This window comes from Oncorhynchus nerka, linkage group LG19, assembly GCF_034236695.1.
Source record: "Oncorhynchus nerka isolate Pitt River linkage group LG19, Oner_Uvic_2.0, whole genome shotgun sequence".
Taxonomy (NCBI): domain Eukaryota; kingdom Metazoa; phylum Chordata; class Actinopteri; order Salmoniformes; family Salmonidae; genus Oncorhynchus; species Oncorhynchus nerka.
This window is the reverse complement of record NC_088414.1, coordinates 26085800-26110629: the sequence shown is the minus strand read 5'-3', so window position 1 is coordinate 26110629 and position 24830 is coordinate 26085800. Positions and strand designations below refer to the sequence as shown.

Here is a 24830-nt window from a genome sequence, read left to right as displayed (position 1 = left end):
ACATGGATATGGATATTCAGCTAGCGGGAAATACGCTACTCCGGTAAGACGAGGGGGAGGTGGTCTGTGCATATTTGTAAACAACAGCTGGTGCATGAAATCTAAGGAGTCTCTAGATTTTGCTCGCCTGAAGTATATAGTGATAAACTGCAGGCCACACTACTTGCCTAGAGAGTTTTCAACTATACTTTTCGTGGCTGTTTATTTACCACCACAGACAGATGCTGGCACTAAGACCGCACTGACTCAGCTGTATAAGGAAATAAGCAAACAGGAAACCACTCACCCAGAGGCAGCGCTCCTAGTGGCCGGAGACTTTAATACAGGGAAACTTAAATCAGTTCTACCAAATTTCCATCAACATGTTAAATTTGCAACCAGAAGGAAAAAAAATTCTAGATCACCTGTACTTTACACACAGAGACGCGTACAAAGCTCTCCCTCGCCCTCCATTTGGTAAATCCGACCACAACTCTATCCTCCTGATTCCTGCTTACAAGCAAAAAATTAAAGCAGGAAGCACCAGTGACTCAGTCTATAAAAAAGTGGTCAGATGAAGCAGATGCTAAACTACAGGACTGTTTTGCTATCACAGACTGGAACATGTTCCAGGATTCTTCCGATGGCATTGAGGAGTACACCACATCAGTCATTGGCTTTATCAATAAGTGCATCGAGGACGTCGTCCCCACAGTCACTGTACATACATACCCCAACCAGAAGCCATGGATTACAGGCAACATTCGCACTGAGCTAAAGGGTAGAGCTGCCGCTTTCAAGGTGCGAGACAATTACCCGGAAGCTTACAAGAAATCCAGCTATGCCCTGCGACGAACCATCAAACAGGCAAAGTGTCAATACAGGGCTAAGATTGAATCATACTACACCGACTCTGATGCTCGTCTTATGTGGCAGGGCTTGCAAACTGTTACAGTCTACAAAGGGAAGCACAGCTGCAAGCTGCCCAGTGACACGAGCCTCCCAGACGAGCTAAATCACTTCTATGCTCGCTTCGAGGCAAGCAACACTGAAGTATGCATGAGAGCATCAGCTGTTCCAGACGACTGTGTGATCACTCTCTCCATAGCCGACGTCAGACCTTTTAACAGGGCAACATACACAAGGTTGCGGGGCCAGACGGATTACCAGGACTTGTGCTCTGGGCATGTGTTGACCAACTGGCAGGTGTCTTCACTGACATTTTCAACATGTCCATGATTGAGTCTGTAATACCAACATGTTTCAAGCAGACCACCATAGTTCCTGTAACCAAGAACACAAAGACAACCTGCCTAAATGACTACAGACCCGTAGCACTCACATCCATAGCCATGAAGTGCTTTGAAAGGTTGGTAATGGCTCACATCAATACCATTATCCCAGAAACCCTAGACCCACTTCAATTTGCATACCGCCCCAACAGATCCACAGATGTTGAAATCTCTATTGCACTCCACACTGCCCTTTCCCACCTGGACAAAAGGAACACTTATGTGAAAATGCTTTTCATTGACTACAGCTCAGCGTTCAACACCATAGTACCCTCAAAGCTCATCACTAAGCTAACGATCCTGGGACTAAACACCTCAGACTGCAACTGGATCGTGGACTTCCTGATGGGCTGCCCCCAGGTGGTGAGGGTAGGTAGCAACACATCTGCCATGCTGATCCTCAAAACTGGTGCTCCACAGGGGTGCGTGCTCAGTTCCCTACTGTACTCCCTGTTCACCCACGACTGCATGGCCATGCACGACTCCAACACCGTCATTAAGTTTGCAGACAAAACAACAGTGGTAGGCCTGATCAACGACGAGACAGCCTACAGGGAGGAGGTCAGAGACCTGGCCGGGTGGTGCCAGAATAACAACCTATCCCTCAACGTAACCAAGACTAAGGAGATGATTGTGGACTACAGGAAAAGGAGGACCGAGCACGCCCCCATTCTCATCGACGGGGCTGTGGTGGAGCAGGTTGAGAGCTTCAAGTTCGTCGGTGTCCACATCAACAACAAACTAGAATGGTCCAAACACACCAAGACAGTCGTGAAGAGGGCACGACTAAGCCTATTCCCCCTCAGGAAACTAAAAAGATTTGGCATGGGTCCTAAGATCCTCAAAAGGTTCTACAGCTGCAACATCGAGTGGTTGCATCACTGCCTGGTATGGCAATTCCTCGGCCTCTGACCGCAAGGCACAACAGAGTGTATTGCATACGGCCCAGTACATCACTGGGGCTAAGCTGCCTGCCATCCAGGACCTCTCCACCAGGCGGTGTCAGAGGAAAGCCCTAAAAATTGTCAAAGACCCCAGCCACCCCAGTCATAGACTGTTCTCTCTACTACCGCATGGCAAGTGGTACCGGAGTGCCAAGTCTAGGACAAAAAGACTTCTCAACAGTTTTTACCCCCAAGCCATAAGACTCCTGAACAGGTAATCAAATGGCTACCCGGACTATTTGCATTGTGTGCCACCCCAACCCCTCTTTTTACACTGCTGCTACTCTCTGTTTCATATATGCATAGTCACTTTAACTATACATTCATGCACATACTACCTCAATTGTGCCGACCAACCAGTGCTCCCGCACTTTGGCTAACCGGGCTATCTGCATTTTGTCCCACCCACCACCCGCCAACCCCTCTTTTTACGCTACTGCTACTCTCTGTTCATCATATATGCATAGTCACTTTAACCATATCTACATGTACATACTACCTCAATCAGCCTGACTAACCAGTGTCTGTATGTAGCCTCGCTACTTTTATAGCCTCTACAGTTGTTTTATTTCTTTACTTACCCATTGTTCACCTAATACCTTTTTTTTGCACTATTGGTCAGAGCCTGTAAGTAAGCATTTCACTGTAAGGTCTACACCGGTTGTATTCGGCGCAGGTGACAAATATACTTTGATTTGATTTGATTTAACTCGGGCAGTTGTTGTTGCCATCCTGTACCTGTTCCGTAGGTGTGATGTTCGGTTGTACCGATCCTGTGCAGGTGTTGTTACACGTGGTCTGCCACCTCGAGGACGATCAGCTGTCCGTCCTGTCTCCCTGTAGCAGTGTCTTAGGCGTCTCACAGCACAGACATAGCAATTTATTGCCCTGGCCACATCTGCAGGCCTCATGCCTCCTTGCGGCATGCCTAAGGCACATTCACGCAGATGAGCAGGGACCCTGGGCATCTTTCTTTTGGGGGTTTTCAGAGTCAGTAGAAAGGCCTCTTTAGTGTCCTAAGTTTTCATAACTCTGACCTTAACTGCCTAACGTCTGTAAGCTGTTAGTGTCTTAACGACCGTTCCACTGGTGCATGTTCATTAATTGTTTATGGTTCATTGAACAAGCATGGGATGGAGATCTGTGGATTTAGGGATTTTTACTAATTATCTTTGAAAGACAGGGTCCTGAAAAAGGGACGTACATTTTTTTGCTGAGTTTGTAAGGAAAATCAGTCAATTTAAATGAATAAAGTAGGCCCTAATCTATGGATTTCACATGATAGGCCCACCAACTGGGGAGCTAGGCCAAGCAGAATTAGTTTTTCCCTATGAATGGGCTTTATTACACACAGAAATACTCCTCAGTTTCATCAGCTGTCCAAGAGGCTGGTCTCAGACCATCCCGCAGATAAAAAAAAGCCGATGTGGATGTCCTGGGCTGACGTGGTTACACGTGGTCTGCGGTTGTGAGGCCACTTGGACGTACTGCCATTCAAATATCTGGCAAATGTTCTGGTGGACATTCCTGCAGTCATGCCAATTGTACTCTCCCTCAAAACTTGAGAAATCTGTGGCATTGTGTTGTGTGACAAAACTGCACATTTTAGAGTGTCCTTTTATTGTCCCCAGCACAAGGTACACTTGTGTAATGATGCTGTTAATCCATTTCTTGATATGCCACACCTGTCAGGTGGATGGATTGTCTTGGCAAAGGAGAAATACTCACTAAAATGGATGTCAACAAATTTGTGCACAAAATCTCATCAAAATAGTCTCTTTGTGCTTATGGAACATTTCTGGGATCTTTTATTTCAGCCCATGAAACATTGGGATCAACACTTTATATATGGCGTTTTTATTTTGGTTCACTATATTATTATTACTACTACTATAGTTTCCTATTAAACATATCCTACTAAAACAAATAAATCCTTCATAATTGTTTTTCTATCAGAAACCCACCATATGCTCTTTCTTCCAGGAGTCCTCAATTCACCTGCTGCCACAGCACTGTCACAGTTTACTTATCTACCAAGAGTTTGATCAAACAGCCCTTTCCATTACGACTAGGGTTAGTGTAATTCTGATAGTGGAGTGATATGCTTCCTAAATTATTTTATTTTTTACAGGAATATGTTTCTTTCCTCCAAGTATTTGGAGTATTTTAGAAGTATTTTAGACTGATCGGTTTACCATGACACATAGTGCCTAACTTCATTTCCTTCGATGGAACTATGGACTATGGACTTGGCAACCCTTATTCCTGTTATCCTACATGGCATGCCCTTTGCTGTTGTAAATGTTCCTTTATGAATGAAGTGCTCCTCAATGACCTTCCATATCCAAATACTGTGAAATAATATAACTACTTTCTGTATAAATTGATAATGAACATTCCTCTGTCCTTCTTCTATCCCCTTTCCAGATTGGAGCATCTCTCTTTGCCAGCAACATTGGCAGTGGGCATTTTGTCGGCATTGCAGGGACTGCGGCTGCAGCTGGAATTGCCATCGGTGGATTCGAATGGAATGTGAGTGGCAACGTCTAAAGTAAATACTATGATATCCTCTTATGCAAACATCATCATAAAGTCTGACATCTGATATTATCACTCATCTCCATCTTTATTGCACTTTAATTGTATAAAAGGTGATAAATAAATGATCGATACATTCTGGGGCCGATACGCCTGTAGGTTATTGTGTCGATCGATACTTGAGCACAGCAGTGGATAAAAGCAGTAGCACGTCTAGTAAAAAGGTTAATCTGTCGTTTCATGAATTCCCCATCTGAGCCCTTAGAATATGTGTTTTTCAGGCCCTTGTGGTGGTGATCCTTCTTGGATGGCTCTTTGTGCCCATTTACATCAAAGCTGGGGTGAGGACAACCTTTTGTGTTATTAGAGGTGAATTACCATTTTACCAAGCCATTTCAAGTGCTATTCTAACGTGTAATCACGTATACTGGATGTGTTTAGGTCGTGACCATGCCAGAGTACTTGAAGAAGAGGTTCGGAGGGCAGCGCATCCGCATCTATCTCTCAGTGCTCTCACTCTTCCTCTATGTTTTCACTAAGATCTCAGTAAGTTCCTCATATCTCTGTTCATTGTATATCACTGATGTTCAGTCCATAAAAAATGACTAGGCATGTACAATAGCCCCATTTAGTCCATATAAACCCTTCCGTTGTCCCATTGATAAAAACTCTCTCCTCTTTCTTTTCATTCTCTCTCTCTCTGTCAGGCGGATATGTTCTCTGGAGCCATCTTTATTAACCAGGCTCTGGGGCTGAATATCTACCTAGCTGTGGTTCTCCTACTAAGTATCACTGCTCTATACACAGTCACAGGTATACAGTACTTATGTATATGTTCCACTTAGTGGTGGCTAGTGGCACTTTAAATGGGGAGGATGGGCTCATAGTAGCTGGAGTGGTACTCCCTCACCAGCCTCCTTTGTCACTTACTGTATATACTATATAACTGCATATATAACAGCAATATATAACTAATTCACTGAGAGGAGCCCTAGATCAACTGTGTCCCTGTAAACCAATATGGAGCTCATACCTGTAACGCTAACTGACCATAGCGTCCTATATGGCTGTATTTGAGTCTTTATAACAAGCCATGTCTGATGACACATATGCCCTCCTCCAAGGCTGTTTATCTCCTGTGCATCATGGGTAACTAGCCATACTCCCTGACATTACTTTTTGTTCTACACTGTAATGATGCATTAATGCCTGGAGTTCACTGGCAGGCCATCCCAGACTGTCTCTGTATAGCAGGGTTTCCCAAACTCGGTCCTGGGGCCTCTCATGGGTGTATGATTTGGTTTTTGCCCTAGCGTGACACAGCTGATTCAAATAACCAACTCACCGCCTCCTGAGTGGAGCAGCGGTCTAAGGCACTTCATCGCGATCTTGCGGCATCACTACAGCCTGAGGTTTGATCCCATCAGCCGTGACCGGGAGTCCTATAGGGCGGGGCACAATTGGCCCAGTGTCGTCCGGGTTAGGGGAGGGTTTGGCCGGGGGGGGCTTTTCTTGGCTCATCGCGCTCTAGTGACTCTTTAAAAAAATTATTTGACCCCTTTTTTCCCCCAATTTCGTGGTATCCAATCGGTAGTAGTTACAGTCTTGTCTCATCGCTGCAACTCCAGTACGGACTCGGAAGAGTCGAAGGTCGAAAGCCATGCGTCCTCTGAAACACAACCCAACCAAGCCGCACTGCTTCTTGACACAATTCACATCCAACCCGGAAGCTAACCACACCAATGTGTCGGAGGAAACACCGTACACCTGGCGACCTGGTCAGCGTGCACTGTGCCTGGCCTGACACAGGAGTCGCTAGTGCGCGATGAGACAAGGATATCCCTGCCGGCCAAACGCTCCCCAACCAGGACAAATCTGGGCCAATTGTGCGCCGCCCCATGGGCCTCCCGGTCGCGGCCGGCTGCGACAGAGCCTGGGCTCTGCGATGCAGTGCCTTAGACCACTGCGCCACCCGGGAGGCCTTCTAGCGACTCCTTGTGGTGGGCCGGTGCCTGCAAGCTGACTTGGTCGTCAGTTGAACGGTGTTTCCTCCAACACATTGGAGTGGGTGCTAAGAAGTGCGACTTGGCGGGGCATGTTTCAGAGGATGCATGACTCGACCTTTGCCTCTCCCGAGATCGTTGGGGAGTTGCAGCGATGAGAAAAGATCGCAATTGGATGTCACAAAATTGGGGAGAAAAATTGGGGGTAAAATAAATAACCAACTCATCATCAAGCTTTGATTATTTGAATCAGCTGTATAGTGCTCGGGCAAAAACCAAAACGAGAACTGAGAGGGGGTCTGGGAAGTTTGGGAAACCCTGCTGTATAGGATTGGGTTTAGTAAACCCAATCCTATAAATAGAGTGACTCACAACATCAAGTACTGTGATGCACACGTGACAAAGCAATCGTTTCGCACTAGAGTCAACAGCAAATGATGTGTGTACTATTATTCTTTTTTAAGGGCCTCACTTTCAATCTGCAAGGCAGCCCTAGCAAATATATCTACTATGTTATCATTGTGCTCATATGAATATCCTACTGTATATTCATGTACAGCACTACTGAGGGGGAGTTATTACATTTTAGTCATCTAGAAAATTGCTCTGGATAAGAGCGTTAGTGTTAAGTGCCTTACCCAAGGGTCCATCGACCGATTTTTCACCTAGTCAGTTCATAGATTTGAACCAGCAAACTTTTGGTTATTGGCTCAACGCTCTTAACTGCTAGGCTACCTGCCACCCATTGATTCTTTATGATAGATAAACATCAAACGAGCAACTGGACCATTAAAATACGATCCCTTTTGACCATGGGCAATCATTACAGTTCAAAATAAAATATCACATTTATGGTGTAAACGAGTACTACAGGAGCTTTCCACAGCTTAGTCATGTACAACCCTATATGAATAATGATTGGAATTGTATTGTGCTGTATCTCACTAAGTGTACTGTACCGCAGGTGGACTGGCTGCAGTGATCTACACAGACACTTTGCAGACCATCATCATGGTCGTGGGATCTTTCATCCTCATGGGTTATGGTAATGTCTCTTTATGCGTCTATGTACCTCATGCTGACCGGTCCCTCTTTTCCAGTTCCAATAACGCCATCTCTCTTCCTCATTGTCGTCCCCCTGCTAATTATCTGGCCTCTCTCATTCCTCTTTCTACTTTTAGTTCATTTCTACTGCTAGTCCATCTGTGATCCCAGTTTCTAACCCTCTCCTGTTTGTCTCCTCAGCCTTCAATAAGGTGGGAGGTTATGAGAACTTCCAGGAGCGCTACATGATGGCCATGCCTACTCGGACTGGGGTCAACATCAGTAAGAGATGCTACACCCCTAGGTCTGACTCCTTCCACATCTTCAGGGATGCGGTGACAGGGGACCTGCCTTGGCCAGGCCTGGTGTTTGGTCTCACTGTCCAGGCCACCTGGTATTGGTGCACTGATCAGGTAGCCTACTGCTCTGTAGGGAATTAATAAGTCTAACACCCTCTCTCCCTCCTTCATTCACAGGACAAGCACACACTCACGTTATGTATACACACACTATCTACCCCCACACACTAATTTGTGCATCATTATCATGGCCACTCTTTCCAAACAGCTCTAAGCTTGTCTTAACTTAAGTGACTACCTTATGAAGAGAGGAACAATTTTAGTTAGACACAAATGCGCTCCCACAGACTAAGATAAGATTAAAAGCCAGGCACACAGGTGACTATGAATAAAGAACAGGATGTTGATTCACTCAACCACTCACAAATGAGCACTCACTCACACACAGTAAATACACAAGTTGAATACACAAGCCTATTACATCAGCAGAACTCAAAGCTTCTCTTTATTTTTTATTTTATTAAAACATACAATCTACCTGCAGTAAAGCTGCTCAACATTTACATAACATTCAGTCATCTAACACAGGTATTCCCAAACTGGGGTACGCGCAATGCTGTCGGGGGTACGCCAAATAAAAATGTTATTAACACACACACACATATATATATATATACACACACATAAATATATATACACACATATACACATATATACACACACATATATATATATATATATATATTTACATACACATATCATTTAACATTTACATTTACAGTCATATATAGACGCTCTATCCAGATTTACATACAATATATTTCACCTTATGACATCACAGTGGAACACCACTTACAATAGTGCATCTAGGTCTTTTAAGGGGGGAGGGGGAGAAGGATTACTTTATCCATATATACACACACACACACATATACACATATAAACATATATACACACACACACATATATACATTTATACACACACACACATATATACATTTATACACACACACACATATATACATTTATACACACACACACATATATACATTTATACACACACACACACATATATACATATATACACACACACACACATATATACATATATACACACACACACACATATATACATATATACACACACACACATATACACATATATACACACACATATATATACACACACACATATACATTTATATATACACATATATACACACACACATATATATACACATATATACACACACATTTTTTGTAACGCACAGATATTTTGTAACATTTTCTTTCACTTTTTCAAACAGTCCATTTATATTTTCCAATGGGGCTATACATTTGGGTGAGGTTTTTTCTCTCGCCTAAGTAGACTCGTTTCACTGCAAAAAATAAAATTAAACAATCTAGAGTTCAGGGAAATAACAACAAAATGTCAAATACAGGCAGCCGACTCAAATAATTAACATCCAATCACATTAACCTTTACTCTCTCGCGGGAAACCTTCACTCTTGCACAGACATTTAGAAATGAAACATGACCATTTGAAAAATAAGCCACAGGAGTTTTTTGAGCAAGAATAAAGATGTGTTTCGAGTAGTAAGACGTGTATAAAAGCAACAGATACCATTAATAAGAAGGGGCTAGAAGCATTTTATATGGTGAGCTACAGAGTGGCTAGGACAGGCATACTATTGTGGAGGACTTAGTTCTTCCTGCTGTCGCGGATATGGCTGGGACAATGCTGGGGGAAAAGGCCCCCAAAAATTACAGACAATGTCTTCATCAAACAACACTGTTTCACAATGCATCAGTGACATGGCAAGAGATTTAACAATTACTGCTTCGCATACAAGCCAGTGAATTATATGCGTTACAGCTGGATGAGTCAACAGACGTGGCGGGCCTGGCAAAGATCCTGGTACATGTTCATTACGTTTATGCGGGGTCAATTAAGGAAGACATCTTCTTCTCCAAACCAGTGGAAACCAGGACAACATGAGAGGATATTTTTAAAGTACTGGACAGCTTTGTAACATCAAATGGACTTTGGTGGTCAAGATGTGTTGGTATCTGTACTGATGGCGCAAAAGCCATGACAGGGAGACAAAGTAGAGTGGTAACACGCGTGCAAGCAGTTGCTCCCGACGCCACTTGGGTACCCTGCAGCATCCACAGAGAGACTCTTGCTGCCAAGGAGATGCCTGACAGCTTGACAGACGTTTTGGACATTGCAAGAATTGGTTCTGTGAAAATTGAATTTAAATCAGAAGCCACTGCCAGATTTCTGGATAGGGCTGCGCTCAGAGTTTCTTGCCTTGGCAAATCACTCTGTTAAGACACTGATGCCCTTTGCAACCACGTACCTATGTAAGAGTGGATTCTCGGCCCTCACTAGCATGGAAACTAAATACAGGCACAGACTGTGTGGGGAAAATGATTTAAGACAGACTCTCTCCAATACAACCCAACATTGCAGTTATGTGCATCCTTTTAAGCACACCCTTCTCATTTACCTGTGGTGAGTTATTCACAGTTTTTGATTTACAAATAAGGTTTTAATACGTAAGATGGTTACAATGATTGATTATTATTATATTATGTGTGCCCTGGTCCTATAAGAGCTCTTTGTCACTTCCCACGAGCCGGGTTGTGACAAAAACTCACACTCATTCTTATGTTTAATAAATGTATTGTATAGTGTGTGTGTGGCAGGCTTACAATGATGGCAAAAAACAACATTTGAGAGTGCGCTGACCCTGGTGCTTAGAGGGGGTACACAGCTGGAGGTTGAATGTTTGAAGGGGCGGGACTATAAAAAGTTGGGAAACCACTGATCTAACAGACTCCCATCCATAGCGAACCACAGAGGAAACCAGGGTCATCGTCCTGCCCAAGTCAAAACGGGGACCCAAACCAGCGACCTAAAGGCCACCGGCCCAAGCTTCCAACCGCCAGGCCACCAACATCCCTCCAGTTTCCAGAGTTGCCCATCAACCATCCGAGAGACCGTCCGTGTCAATCAAACATATTTTTTAGTTTAGTTTATTTTTACTTTTATCTTTGACCTTCATTCTATCCCCTGCCCAGCAACTCCACTCCCACTTGTCCCAAGTTCCATATCCCAACCCTCAGCTTTCCTCAGCCCATCCCACCTATCTTTCAAATCTTATCTTAGTTTCTGTTTGTCTAATTCCTGGCTGAGGCTCACATGCATTCTACTGTGCTCAGCAATTTGGGTCATGTTTGGAAAGGAAAACATTTCATTTGATGAATATTTCAACTAGAAAAGCTGCGTAGTGGGCCTCTCGAGTGGCGCAGTGGTCTAAGGCACTTCACTGCAGTAGTAGAAGCGTTATTACAGACCAGAGTTCAATCCCAGGCTGTGTCGCAGCCGGCCGTGACTGGGAGACCCATGAGGCAGCGCACAATTGGCCCAGTGTTGTCTGGTCTAGGGAGGGTTTGGCCGGCCGGGATGTCCTTGTCCATTAGGCTCTAGCAACTTTAGTGGCAGGCTGGGTGCATGCACTCTGACTTTGTTTCCTCTGACACATTGGTGCAGCTGGGTTAAGTGAGCAGTGCGGCTTGGCATGGCCGTGTTTTGGAGGACGCATGGCTCTTGACCTTTGTCTCTCCTGAGTCCATACGGGAGTTGCAGCGAAGGGACAAGACTAACTACCAATTGTGGAGAAAAAGGGGTAAAAAGTACAAAAAAAGCTGCATAGTGCATACACATTTGTTTGTATGGAAGTAAACCTTTTTTTTCCCCTCTCTTGATATGGATTCTTGGCATATTCAAGCAATATAGCGGCACCATACTTACAGAGTTCTGTATGCTTTGACCATGAAAACTGAGCCTTGAAGATTCAATCCATCACCTCTAGTCACTGGAGGCCTTTTTTCTCCCCTGTCCTCTAGGTGATTGTCCAGCGCTGTCTATCTGCCAAAAGTCTGTCTCATGTCAAGGCTGGCTGCATCCTGTGTGGCTACCTGAAGCTGTTGCCCATGTTCGTCATGGTCTTCCCTGGCATGATCAGCCGAATCCTCTACCCAGACGAGGTGGCGTGTGTGGACCCAGATGAGTGCCAGACGTACTGTGGTGCCAGCGTGGGCTGCACCAACATCGCCTATCCCAAACTAGTGGTAGACCTCATGCCAAATGGTGGATAACAGAAGACGCATGTACAGATGTAGAATCTTGATTTGAATCAGTTTGCTACAGCAGGAAAAAAAATGCAGGAGCAACAGGAAAATGTGAATTATTATGTAGGTTATAATTGGACATTTTGTATGGGTTGATACATTTTTCAAAAGTCGAAATGACAAACTTCTGAAGCCTTTTTAAACCGCAAATACACTACAAATGTATAATATCCTATATCTGTAGTAATAATGACAATCCTGGCACCACTACCAACACCAATACTACTGCTACAAATAGTGTACTATTGTACTAAATACAGTACTAGTCCTTATACCAGGACAATAGTTGTCTTCTACAACCTACCATCACATTTGTTTGTATCTTATTCTTTATCTTTTCTCTTTTCCACACCTATCCACCTTCCCTCCCATCCTGTTCTTCTTCTCATTACCTCCTCCCTGCTCTCTCTTCTTGTCCTCCCCCTCTCACCTGCAGGTCTGCGAGGCCTGATGCTGTCGGTGATGATGGCGTCTCTGATGAGCTCCCTGACCTCCATCTTCAACAGTGCCAGCACCCTGTTCACCATGGACATCTACACCAAGATACGCAGCTCTGCCTCCGAGAAGGAACTCATGATCGCTGGGAGGTACAGTAACACACATCCCTGCGTGCTCAAGTTCTTTGGAGTTAAATTGCTTTAATGCATACGTCACCATGCTAGTGTTTGTGTATGTTCGTATTTGAGATAAATGGGTCAGATTGATTGTATTATCATTGTCTGTGTAAAGGGTATTTATCCTGGTTCTGATCGGGGTGAGTATAGCGTGGATCCCTGTGGTCCAGTCTGCTCAGAGCGGCCAGCTCTTTGACTACATCCAGTCCATCACCAGCTACCTGACCCCGCCCATCGCAGCCACCTTCATGCTCGCCATCTTCTGTAAGCGTGTCAACGAGCCGGTGAGTCTCCATCTAAACCAAACTCCCTGTGATATAAACTAGTTTACTTTAGCTACTTGTTGTTTGAACTGGTTAATTTAACCTGTGGTCTAATGTAGTGTAGTTTATCTGTACTCTGCCAGTTTGGCTCAAAGATCCCTGGTTACCACGTTCACCATTTACTGTCTTGTTCCTGATAAAGTTTTTTTTGTGTAATAGGAAGTGAACCATGAGAAAGTGTTGAGTAACAGACTTCTCTTCACTCTCCTTTCCCCCCCTTCAGGGTGTGTTCTATGGGCTTATGATAGGTCTGGCCATTGGCCTATCCAGGATGATCGCTGAGTTTGCCTATGGGACGGGCAGCTGTGTGGCCCCGACTAACTGTCCTGAGATCATCTGTGGAGTCCACTACCTCTACTTCTCCATCATTCTGTTCTGCATTTCGTGCTTGGTGATACTCACCATCTCCCTCATGACCAAACCCATTGAAGACAAACATGTAAGTTACAAATACCAAACTGATTTTGTTATTCTTCCATCCGTGAATGCTAATTGTATAAAAACTCAGTCATTCTGCTATTTCTAAATGAACTTCTCCCCATTTGTTTGTCCCATGCCTCTACCTCCCTCCAACTCCAGTTGTACCGGTTGTGCTGGAAGCTGAGGAACCACACAGAGGAGAGGTTGGATCTGGAGATAGATGATTGGACAGAAAACCAAGAATCAGACTATATGGATATTGAAGGTAAGAGAGGTCTCTCTCCCATCTCCATCTGTTATTCCGTGACATACAGTGCCTTCGGAAAGAATTCAGACCCCTTGACTTTTTCCACATTTTGTTACGTTACATCCTTATTCTACATTTTAAAAATGTTTAAATCATCAGCAATCTATACCCCATAATGACAAAGCGAAAAAAGGTTTTTAGATTGTTTTCAAATGTATTAAAAATAAAAACCAGAAATACCTTATTGGCATAAGGATTCAGACCCTTTGCTATGAGACTCAGGTGCATCCTGTTTCCATTGATCATTCTTGAGATGTTTCTACAACTTGATTGAAGTCCACCTGTGGTAAATTCAATTGATAGGACATGATTTTGAAAGGCACACACCTGTATAATATCCCACAGTTGACAGTGCATGTCAGAGCAAAAACCAAGGCATGAGGTCAAAGGAATTGTCTGTAGAGCTCAGAGACAGGATTGTGTTGAGGCACAGATCTGGGGAAGGGTACGAAGAAATTTCTGCAGCATTGACTGTCCCCATCATTCTTAAATGGAAGAAGTTTAGAACCACTAAGACTCTTCCTAGAGCTGGCTGCCCAGCCAATTTGAGCAATTGGGGAAAAAGGGCCTTGGTCAGGGAAGTGACCAAGAACCCAATGGTCACTCTGACAGAGCTCTAGAGTTCCTCTGTGGAGATGGGAGAACCTTCCAGAAGGTCAACCATCTCTGCAGCACTCCACCAATCAGGCCTTTATGGTATAATGGCCAGAAGGAAGCCACTCCTCAGTAAAAGGCACAAGACAGCCCACTTGGATTTGGCCAAAAGGCATCTAAAGACTCTCAGACCATGAGAAACAAGATTCTCTGGTCTGATGAAACCAAGATTTAACTCTTTGGCCTGAATGCAAAGCGTCATGTCTGGGGGAAACCTGGCACCATCCCTACGGTAAAGCATGGTCGTGGCAGCATCATGCTGTGGGGATGTTTTTCAGTGGCAGGGACAGGGAGACTAGTCAAGGTTGAGGCAAAGATGAACCGAGCAAAGTACATAGCGATCCTTGATGAAAACCTGCTCCAGAGCACTCAGGATCTCAGACTGGGTTGAAGGTTCACCTTCCAACAGGACAACGACCCTAAGCACACAGCCAAGACAATGCAGGAGTGGCTTCAGGACAAGTCTGAGTGGCCCAGCCAGAGCCCGGATTTGAACCTGATCAAACATCTCTAGAGAGACCTGAAAATAGCTGTGCAGTGGTGCTTTCCATCCAACCTGACAGCTTAAAAGGATTTGCAAGGAGAATAGTAGAAACTTCCCAAATACAGGTGTTCCAAGCTTGTCGCTCCATACCCAAGAAGACTTGTTGTAATTGCTGCCAAAGGTTCTTCAACAAAGTACTGAGTAAATGGTCTGAATACTTATGTAAATGTGATTTAAGTTTTATATTTGTAATACATTTGCAAATATGTCTAATAACCTGTTTTGCATTGTCATTATGGGGTATTGTGTGTAGACAATTTAATCAATTTAAGAATAAGTCTGTAACATAACACAATGCGGAATAAGTCAAAGAGTCTGAAGACTTTCCAAAGGCACTGTACATAGAAATGTTTTTATCACATCTACACACACGCACACATCCCTACTCATCCCTGTGTTTGTGTGTCTGTGCAGATCCCACAGAGGAGCCAGGCTGTTGTAAGAAGGCAGTGTTGAACTTCTGTGGTTTGGAAAAGTCGAATGCTCCCACGCTGAGTGCTGAGGAGCAGGCTGAGCTGCAGAGGAAACTCACAGACACATCAGAGAAACCCCTGTGGAGGAATGTGGTCAATGCCAATGGCATTATCCTCCTGTGTGTCTGTGTCTTCTTCCACGGTTTCTACGGTTAAACATCTCCTCATCCTGGACCTCCACTGCCCTAGAGTCTGGACTGTCTAACCATAAACTTGAGTAGTCTCGTCTTTCAACCCTGAAATCCCCCCCAGACTCACAGGCCCACGATGCACTGTACATAGCAACCTCTCTTACACATCCTCCCCCTATCCATCATCTGGGGGCCTGAACTGGTTTATCCACACCCCTGTAACGTGGTCAATGCTACGACCGCCTTGGCTTCAAGAAACCCTGCTCCATACCTGTATGACTGTCCTTGACACTATCTGGGAGTCACAAAACTCCTTTGTTAGGTGTTCTTTGCTTTGTGGACTTTTACATTTAGTGTATGTACGATGAATGTGTAATGAAGATAGTAATGAGGATGATGATGTTGATGGAGGATCTGAATAGGACTTAGTGTCCAATGGTATCCAAGGTTTCTTTCTGCCCTTCATGAAGTTACTATAGTTTGGTATATTGCAACCACTAGGTGGAGCTGCAGTATGAATAAACTTAAGATTGAACAGTATCATTACCAAGGTAACACTGTATGGCCAGTGGATTTAATGGCAATGAGACATAACATGTAATGTAATGAGAGGACAAATACCATATGCATGAGCATGCATGACATGTACTAACTAATCTGTAATCTAATTAATAATGTATTCCATCTTAGTTAGAGAAAAGTTGAACACTAACATATTTTTCAGAGAGGAAGGGACGCACAAACTCACACATTCGATCTCCTACCTTGAATCAAGCCTGGTTTTTGTGACGTTCTATCAAAGACAACATTTTTTTGCCATGTTTAATCTTTTCTCTAGCTGTCATTTTGTTTTGCTACATGCTAATGAATGATATCTCAAGGATGGAAGGAGCAGGGAATCTTCTAATTATTACTGGAGTAATAATCCACTCAACACACACACACACACACACACACACACACACACACACACACGAGCCATGACCCCCTGCTTGTCACAACACTAAGTGCACCTGAAGGACCAACAATGTCAAATGCCACGGCCAAGTTTAGTTTACACTCTGTTAGTGTAAGTATACCTGTTGCAAGAAGTATACCCTAACCCTAGACTGGTATTAGAGTTGTTCCATGTAATTTCAGCAAACCATGACACCCACCATCTCTGTTTCTAACTAAAGAAATCGTTAATTTAGTTAGAAACAGATAAAAGCATTCCTGCAACTTTATGTTGTTGAAAACTATTTTAACTCTAAAATTATGTCTTGATTGCACAAAAATTGGCCATTTCAATTTATAGAATTCATATAATATGAAATAAATACAGTACCCAACATCTGATTTGGACCAAACCTCTTCCTAACAATGATACAGACGCGAATAATCCAAATAAATGGTCAAAAGCCAACCAGAGACACACCAAACCCCACATCAAGCCAACCCCAACGGCCAGTATACAGTATTATCTGTCTGACAAGTAGTATGATGCTGTAGCCTGGAGTATTGTTTCTTCATACTATGTAATGTATTCATAGTGGTTATTTTCCCACATTCAGAGAAATGAGGGCTATATTCTATCAGATCCGCACTAACCGGAGGTGCACTGCAATAGAGCTGTCAAATCTACAAGAGGCTCCTTGCGAATCCAAAATAGCCCCATAACCTCTAATGAGTTTTGGTGGTTCTACTAAAGCTTCTTACGGATTGTGGTCCCTGTACAAGAACCAAAATCTGCGGAAAATTCAGGGCGCCACCTGTAGTACTCGATAAAACTCAAACTTTCATTAAAACACACATGCAAGGTACTCAATTAAAGCCAAACTCGTTTGTGAATCTAGCCAACATGTCAGATTTGTAAAATGCTTTTCGGCGAAAGCATGAGAAGCTATTATCTGATAGCATGCACCCCCCGAAATACCTGAACGAGACCTAAACAAAAGATTTAGCGGTAGCCGGCGCTACACAAAACGCAGAAATAAAATATAAAACATTCATTACCTTTGACGAGCTTCTTTGTTGGCACTCCTATATGTCCCATAAACATCACAATTGGGTTTTTTTCCCGATTAAATCCGTCATTGTATACCCAAAATGTCCATTTATGAAGGCCGTCTGATCCAGGAAAATTCACCTTTACAAGACGCAACGTCACTTTTTAAAATAAAAAAAGTTGCCTATAGACTTTTACAAATCACTTCAAACTACTTTTGTAAACTAACTTTAGGTATTAATAAACGTTAATAATCGATCAAATTGATCACGGGGTGATCTGTATTCGATAGCAGCAAGTCTTGAAATCATCGTCCATTTTTTCACTTTCATAACTTCCTCGGTGCACCCCAAGACAGGAAGTGCCTATACGTCATCCCACCAAGGATAAACATGCAATGAAATGCCAGTACTGGCGACATCGTGTGGAAGCTGTAGGCATTGTAAACGGGACCTCATCTATTTTCTATCGCCTTAGACAATCATAGACTGGCGGATGAATATTTTTTTTTGTGTTTTTGGTGAACAGTTTTCCCTGGGATTTTTACTCCTAAACACGTTCTGTTATAGCCACATACATGATCTAACCAGTTTTAGAGACTTCAGAGTGTTTTCGATACACACATACTTATCATATGCATATACTATATTCCTGGCATGAGTAGCAGGACGTTGAAATGTTGCGCGATTTTTAACAAAAAGTTGCGAAAAGCTGCGAAAATTCGCATCATCCCTAACAGGCTAAGCTAATACAATGGAGGTCGGAAGTTTACATACACTTAGGTTGGAGTCATAAAAAAATCACTTTTCAACCACTCCACAAATTTCTTGTTAAGATAGGGGGCAGCATTTTCATGTTCGCGTGCCCAGAGTAAACTTCCTGCTACTCAAGCCTAGAAGCTAATATATGCATATTATTAGTAGTCTTGGATAGAAAACACGCTGAAGTTTCTAAAACTGTTTGAATTATGTATTGTAAGTATAACAGAACTCATATGATAGGCGAAAACCTGAGAAAAATCCAACCAGGAAGTGGGAAATCTGATGTTTACTCATTTCCAATCGAATGTACAGTGTCTATGGGGTCATATTGCACGTCCTAATGCTTCCACTAGATGTCAACAGTCTTTAGAACGTTGTTTGAGGCTTCTACTGTGAAGTGGGGGCGAAGGAGAGCTGATTCAACCAGAGGCCTGCTAGAGTGCCATGAGCTGATCACGTGCGCACACGTGAGAGCGACCTGCGTTCCATTGCAATTCTAAAGACAAAGGAATTCTCCGGTTGGAACATTATTGAAGATTTATGTTAAAAACATCCTAAATATTGATTCTATACATCATTTGACATGTTTCTACGAACTGTAATATAACTTTTTGAACTTTTCGTCGGAACTTTCGCCTGGATTTGCCCGCGCCTCGTGAGTTTGGATTTGTTTACCAAAAGCGCTAACAAAAGGAAGTATTTGGACATAAATGATGGACTTTATCGAACAAAACAAACATTTATTGTGGAACTGGGATTCCTGGAAGTGCATTCTGATGAAGATCATCAAAGGTAAGTGAATATTTATAACGCTATTTCTGACTTTTACTGACTCCACAACATGGCGGGTATCTGCATGGCTTGTTTTTGTGTCTGAGCGCCGTACTCAGATTATTGCATAGTTTGCTTTTCTGTAAAGCTTTTTTGAAATCTGACACAGCGGTTGCATTAAGGAGAAGTATATCTATGATTCTGTTCATAATAGTTGTATGTTTTATCAAATTTTATTATGAGTATTGTCGTGTCTTTGGCTATGCCGGATTAAGTGATATGACATGCTATTCTATAAAATAATTTCTCCGTAATTAATATTACCTGATTGAGCTAATCATGTAAATGTAATTAACTAGAGAGTCGGGCACCACAAAATCATATTTATAGAGCTGTTATCTTCCGAATAAACTCTTAAAGACCTAGTAATATTTTACATCAATAGCAGTCAATATTAATCGTCATCTTAATTCAGTCTCATCTGAAAGTTGTAAATTCTTAGTTATCTGCACGAACCCTGGCTAACAAATCAGCAATACAAAATTGGGTTTAATTATTTATTTACTAAATACCTAACTAATCACACAGAATTACACATACACATAATTAAATCATAACTTGATTACAAATGACGTCATAAAGGAAAACATCCCTAGCGGACAGAACAAATATGACAGCTTGTTACACAAAAGAAAAGGGGCTGGGTTTGAGTGAAAGAGCGGGAAGACTGAGGAACAAAGGGAATAAGCTGTGCTATCGTAAATGCAGTATCTTATGCATTCTAAATTACCGCCCATTTGGAAAATATATACTCTGAGCTGCGCTTCGGTAGGTTGGTGGTAGATGGGAGGCCTGTGAAGATGCTGGAGGAAACAGGCACAAAAGTATCTATATCCACAGTCCTATATCGACATAACCTGAATGGCTGCTCAGCACGGAAGAAGCCACTGCTCAAAAACCTGCCACATAAAAAGCCAGACTACGGTTTGCAACTGCACATGGAGACAAAGATCGTACTTTTTGGAGAAATGTCCTCTGGTCTGCTGAAACAAAAAAAGAACTGTTTGGCTAAATGACTATCGTTATGTTTGGAGGTAAAAGGGGGATGCTTGCAAGCCGAAGAACACAATCCCAACCGTGAAGCACGGGGGTGGCAGCATCATGTTGTGGGTGCTGGTGCACTTCACAAAATAGATGGCAAAATAGATGGCATTATGGGAGGGAAAAGTACATGGATATATTGAAGCAATATCACAAGACATCAGTCAGGAACTTAAATCTTGGTCGCAAATGGGTCTTCCAAATGGACAATGACCCCAAGCATACTTCCAAAGTTGTGGCAAAATGGCTTAAAGACAACAAAGTCAAGGTATTGGAGTTGTCAGTCGCCACGCCACCTGGTAGGAGCGACCTGTCAGGTAGGACGCAATCCAAGCGTGGGCCGCACCGGAGATGCCCAACTCGGAGAGGGTGGAGAGGAGGATCTGATGGTTCACAGTATAAAACATCTCCAGCTGATGAATTTTGATGAGGATTTTTAAGGCCCACAACATCAAAGATCCACCACAATATTTTACAGTTGGTATGAGGTTATTTTCTGTATATTCATCCTTTTTTCCACACCAATCCCACTGCTTGTGTGTGTAGCTAAATAGATCTATTTTCATGTCATCCAACAAATGTAAATGCCTGGCGTTTGCTAAACAGTACTGGCAATTGGATTGGAACCGGTGCGATGGTCAGATTACATGAAAATAGGGCTCTTTGGCCACGCCCACCAGTGGTGGGTTTAGTGTCGAAAGAAGGAAGCATATGCAGAGAAGATAACCCTTTACCTACTGTAAAATATGATGGTGGATCTTTGATGTTTTGGGTCTATTTTGCTTCCTCTGAACCTGGGGCCCTTGATAAGGTCAATGGCATCATGCACTGACACAAATCACTGATGATTGGCTGAAATAAATTAATAATAATAAGATTGTGGGAGCTGTTTTGTAAGACTTCAGTGTAGCTTTTGACATTGTCGATAATAGTCTGCTACTGTTATGGCTTTACATCCTCTGCCATATTTTGGATTGGGAGTTACCTATCTAACATAACACAGAGGGTCTTCTTTAATGGATGCCTCTCTAACGTAAACCAGGTCAAGTTTCACATACCTCAAGGTCTTGGGCCCTTGTTTTTTCTATTTTTTACTAACGACCTAGCCTTGAGTAAAACCTGTATGCTTATGTACGCTGATGACTCAACATTACATACATACCCCACAAGACATGCCACCAGGGGTCTCTTCACAGTGGGAAACACACAGTACTTCATAGAGCCATGACTACATGGATCTCTCTATCACATCAAGTAACTCAAGTGAGCAGTAAAATCAGATTTAAAAAAAACAGATAAAACACCACCTCACAACGCGGACTGTGAAGAGACATACACACACATAACAAACACACACTCTATACACACATTATAATGTTGTATTTTTGTAATATTGTACATTTTATACTGTACATTTGTAGTAATGGAGAAATGTACATATGTATATTGCATTATGTCTAGTTGATGGACTGTTTTGTTTACGATGTAGGCTATTTTTCTACTATGATGTGTTTGTAACATTTTTGTTTGGATCCCAGGAATAGTAGCTGCTGCCTTGTCAGCAGCTAATGGCAATTCTCATAAATACTCAACTTTACCAAGTACCAGGACATTTTAACCCAAAACCTGGTTGCCTCTGCTAGGAGGCTGAAACTTGGCCGCAAGCACACATCAAAATTCACAAAGAAATTGTTAATTTACCTGTATGCTCTCGTTAGCTGATCCTCGTTTCATATTCGTCGCCAAACCCACTGGCTCCAGGTCACCTATAAGTCTTTGCTAGGTGAATCCCCGCCTTATCTCAACTCACTGTTCACCATAGCAACACCCACCGTAGCACTCGCTCCAGCAGATATATTTCACTGGTCATCCCCAAAGCTAACACCTCCTTTGGTCGCCTTTCCTTCCAGTTCTCTGCTGCCAATGACTAACGAATTGCAAAAATCACTGAAGCTGGAGACTTATATCTCCCTCACTAACTTCAAGCATCAGCTGTCAGATCAGCTTACCGATCACTGTACCTGTACACAGCCCATCTATAAATAGCACACTGAACTACCTCATCCCCATATTGTAATTTTTTTCTTCTCTTTTGCACCTCAGTATCTCTACTTGCACATCATCATCTGCATATCTATCACTCCAGTGTTAATGCTAAATTGTAATTGTTTTCGCCTCTATGGCCTATTTATTGCCTTACCTCCCTAATCGTATTACATTTGCACACACTGTACATAGATTTTTCTATTGTGTTATTGACTGTACGTTTGTTTATCCCATGTGTAAATCTGTGTTGTTGTTTTTGTCGCACTGCTTTGCTTAATCTTGGCCTGGTCACTGTTGTAAATGAGAACTTGTTCTCAACTGGCCTACCTAGTTAAATAAAGGTTACATATTGTTTTTTTATTTGGTCACAACTTCAAGGGGGTGCTGGAGAACTAAAGACAAGGGTGCCAGTAATTTTGACTCAATTACTTGTTAATGTAGGGGGCAGGATTTTGATGTCCAAATGAAATGGCCTATTTCTCAGGACCAGAATCTAGAATATGCATATAATTAGGATAGAGAACACTCTAAAGTTTTCAAAACTGTCAAAATATTGTCTGTGCGTATAACAGAACTGATATTGCAGGCGAAAACCTGAGGAAAATCCTACCCGGACGTGCTGTTTTTCCTGAAAGCTCTCTGTTCCATTGCCTGCCTTCAATCCATTTAAAGGGATATACACCAGATTACTTTTCCTATGGCTTCCCCATGGTGTGAACAGTCTTTGGACATAGTTTCAGGCTTTCATTTTGAAAAATGAACAACAAAGATCACATCGCGTCATTGTATGGCTGGGTGTCAGCAGCGTTTTGCATGCACAACAGCTTGGAGCAGACATTTCTCTCTCTCTCCTATTGAAGAAGCTTACAGTCCCGGTTGAAATATTATCAATTATATATTGTAAAAACAACCTGAGGATTGATTATAAAAAAACGTTTGACATGTTTCTACAAACTTTACGGATACTATTTGGAATTTTCGTCTGCGATGTAGTGACCGCTCGAGCCTGTAGATTTCTGAACATAACGCGCCAACCAAATGGAGGTATTTTGGATATAAAAATAATCTTTATGGAACAAAAGGAACATTTATTGTGTAACTGGGAGTCTCGTGAGTGCAAACATCCGAAGATCAAAGGTAAGCGATTCATTTTATTGCTTTTCTGACTTTCGTGACCAATCTACTTGGCTGCTAGCTGTTTGTAATGTTTTGTCTACTGAGAGAGATGTCCTTACATAAACGCTTGGTATGCTTTCGCCGAAAAGCTTTTTTGAAATATGACACGCCAGGTAGATTACCAACAAGCTTAGCTGTGTTTTGCTATATTGCACTTGTGATTTCATGAAAATTAAATATTTTTAGTAATTTAATTTGAATTTGGCGCTCTGCAATTCAGCAGATGTTGACGAAAATGATCCCGCTAACGGGATGGGTGCATCAAGAGGCTTTAAACAAAATAGGATTATATTAGTATAAAATAATAATGAATAAAAAATGAGCAGACAACAGAGATCAGTATGTGTTATTTATTTAATATAGTCTTCTTTGCTCCTCTTTATCAAGGTTGCCAATCATTTTGACTACGTCATACATTATTATCTCTATTTCTCTACAGCTTATGTTGTGTCATAACTCTTTAGTTTTTTTTCATCATAACAACAAAATGATGGTATCTTAATGTTTGTGTAGAAAGACACAGATAATCCTCTTTCGCAGCCAGTATAAAGTATAAGGAATCAAGCAACTTTAATGACATGTTCTCTCAATGTGTGCCTTATATGAAAGCACAATTATTCTTTATACTTCATGTGTGTTGTGTTAAATATGAGGGATTTGTTTTGTGCGATAGCTTACATAAGATATTCTACATTTGAATGAATTTGTTTTTCAATTTCAGATGTGCTGTACTCTGCAGATTAAATCTACTTGTTAGCAGCTTCCTGTATGTCCTGTGTGCCTGTCCTGTGCCGGAGAATGTGTGGTGTGTGTGTGTGTTTGATGGATTAATATTGTATATGGAGTATGATTCATATGATATCTGCACATAACCTTTGTCTTTCAGTAGGTTGTGTGGGTGAGTGAATGAGTGTGAGTGTGTGTGTGTGTGTGTGTGTGTGTGTGTGTGTGTGTGTGTGTGTGTGTGTGTGTGCAGGGGAGAAGGGGGTGGGTTTTTGTCAGGGCCCACATTGGCTAAAATATTTTCACTGGCGACTAGAAAACGTGATCCGGCTTGCAGAGGCACTGCAGCGGAGACTGCAGAGAGAAAGGCAGGGAGGGAGGGGGAGAGAGAGAGAGAGAGAGAGAGAGAGAGCGAGAGCAAGAGGGGGAGGAGAAAGCATCAAGACATTTTCAGGTCGAGAGAGAGAGAGACATATAAGTTACATACGGTGAGAGAGAC

At 42.5% G+C, this 24830-nt stretch overlaps 2 protein-coding genes across 3 annotated transcripts in view; both read left to right on the top strand.

Annotated features, from left to right (window-relative positions):
* The first annotated feature begins 4633 nt into the window (after positions 1–4633).
* LOC115101244 (sodium/glucose cotransporter 1-like) lies at positions 4634–16649 on the top strand. The gene is made up of 12 exons (XM_065004819.1): positions 4634–4747; positions 5035–5094; positions 5195–5299; positions 5461–5566; positions 7721–7801; positions 8002–8213; positions 12016–12259; positions 12737–12887; positions 13030–13198; positions 13461–13676; positions 13817–13922; positions 15577–16649. Exons 3-12 carry the CDS (start codon positions 5204–5206, stop codon positions 15789–15791), a joined length of 1596 nt encoding a protein of 531 aa, XP_064860891.1. The 5' UTR covers positions 4634–4747; positions 5035–5094; positions 5195–5203; the 3' UTR covers positions 15792–16649.
* An 8107-nt stretch (positions 16650–24756) lies between these two features.
* The window catches only part of LOC115101243 (RING finger protein 208-like), a 9297-nt gene continuing 9223 nt past the window's right edge, over positions 24757–24830 (top strand). For both annotated transcript variants that reach the window (XM_029620585.2, XM_029620586.2), the window contains exon 1: positions 24757–24830. This exon is cut by the window's right edge. The gene's annotated coding sequence lies outside the window, so the exon portion shown is untranslated.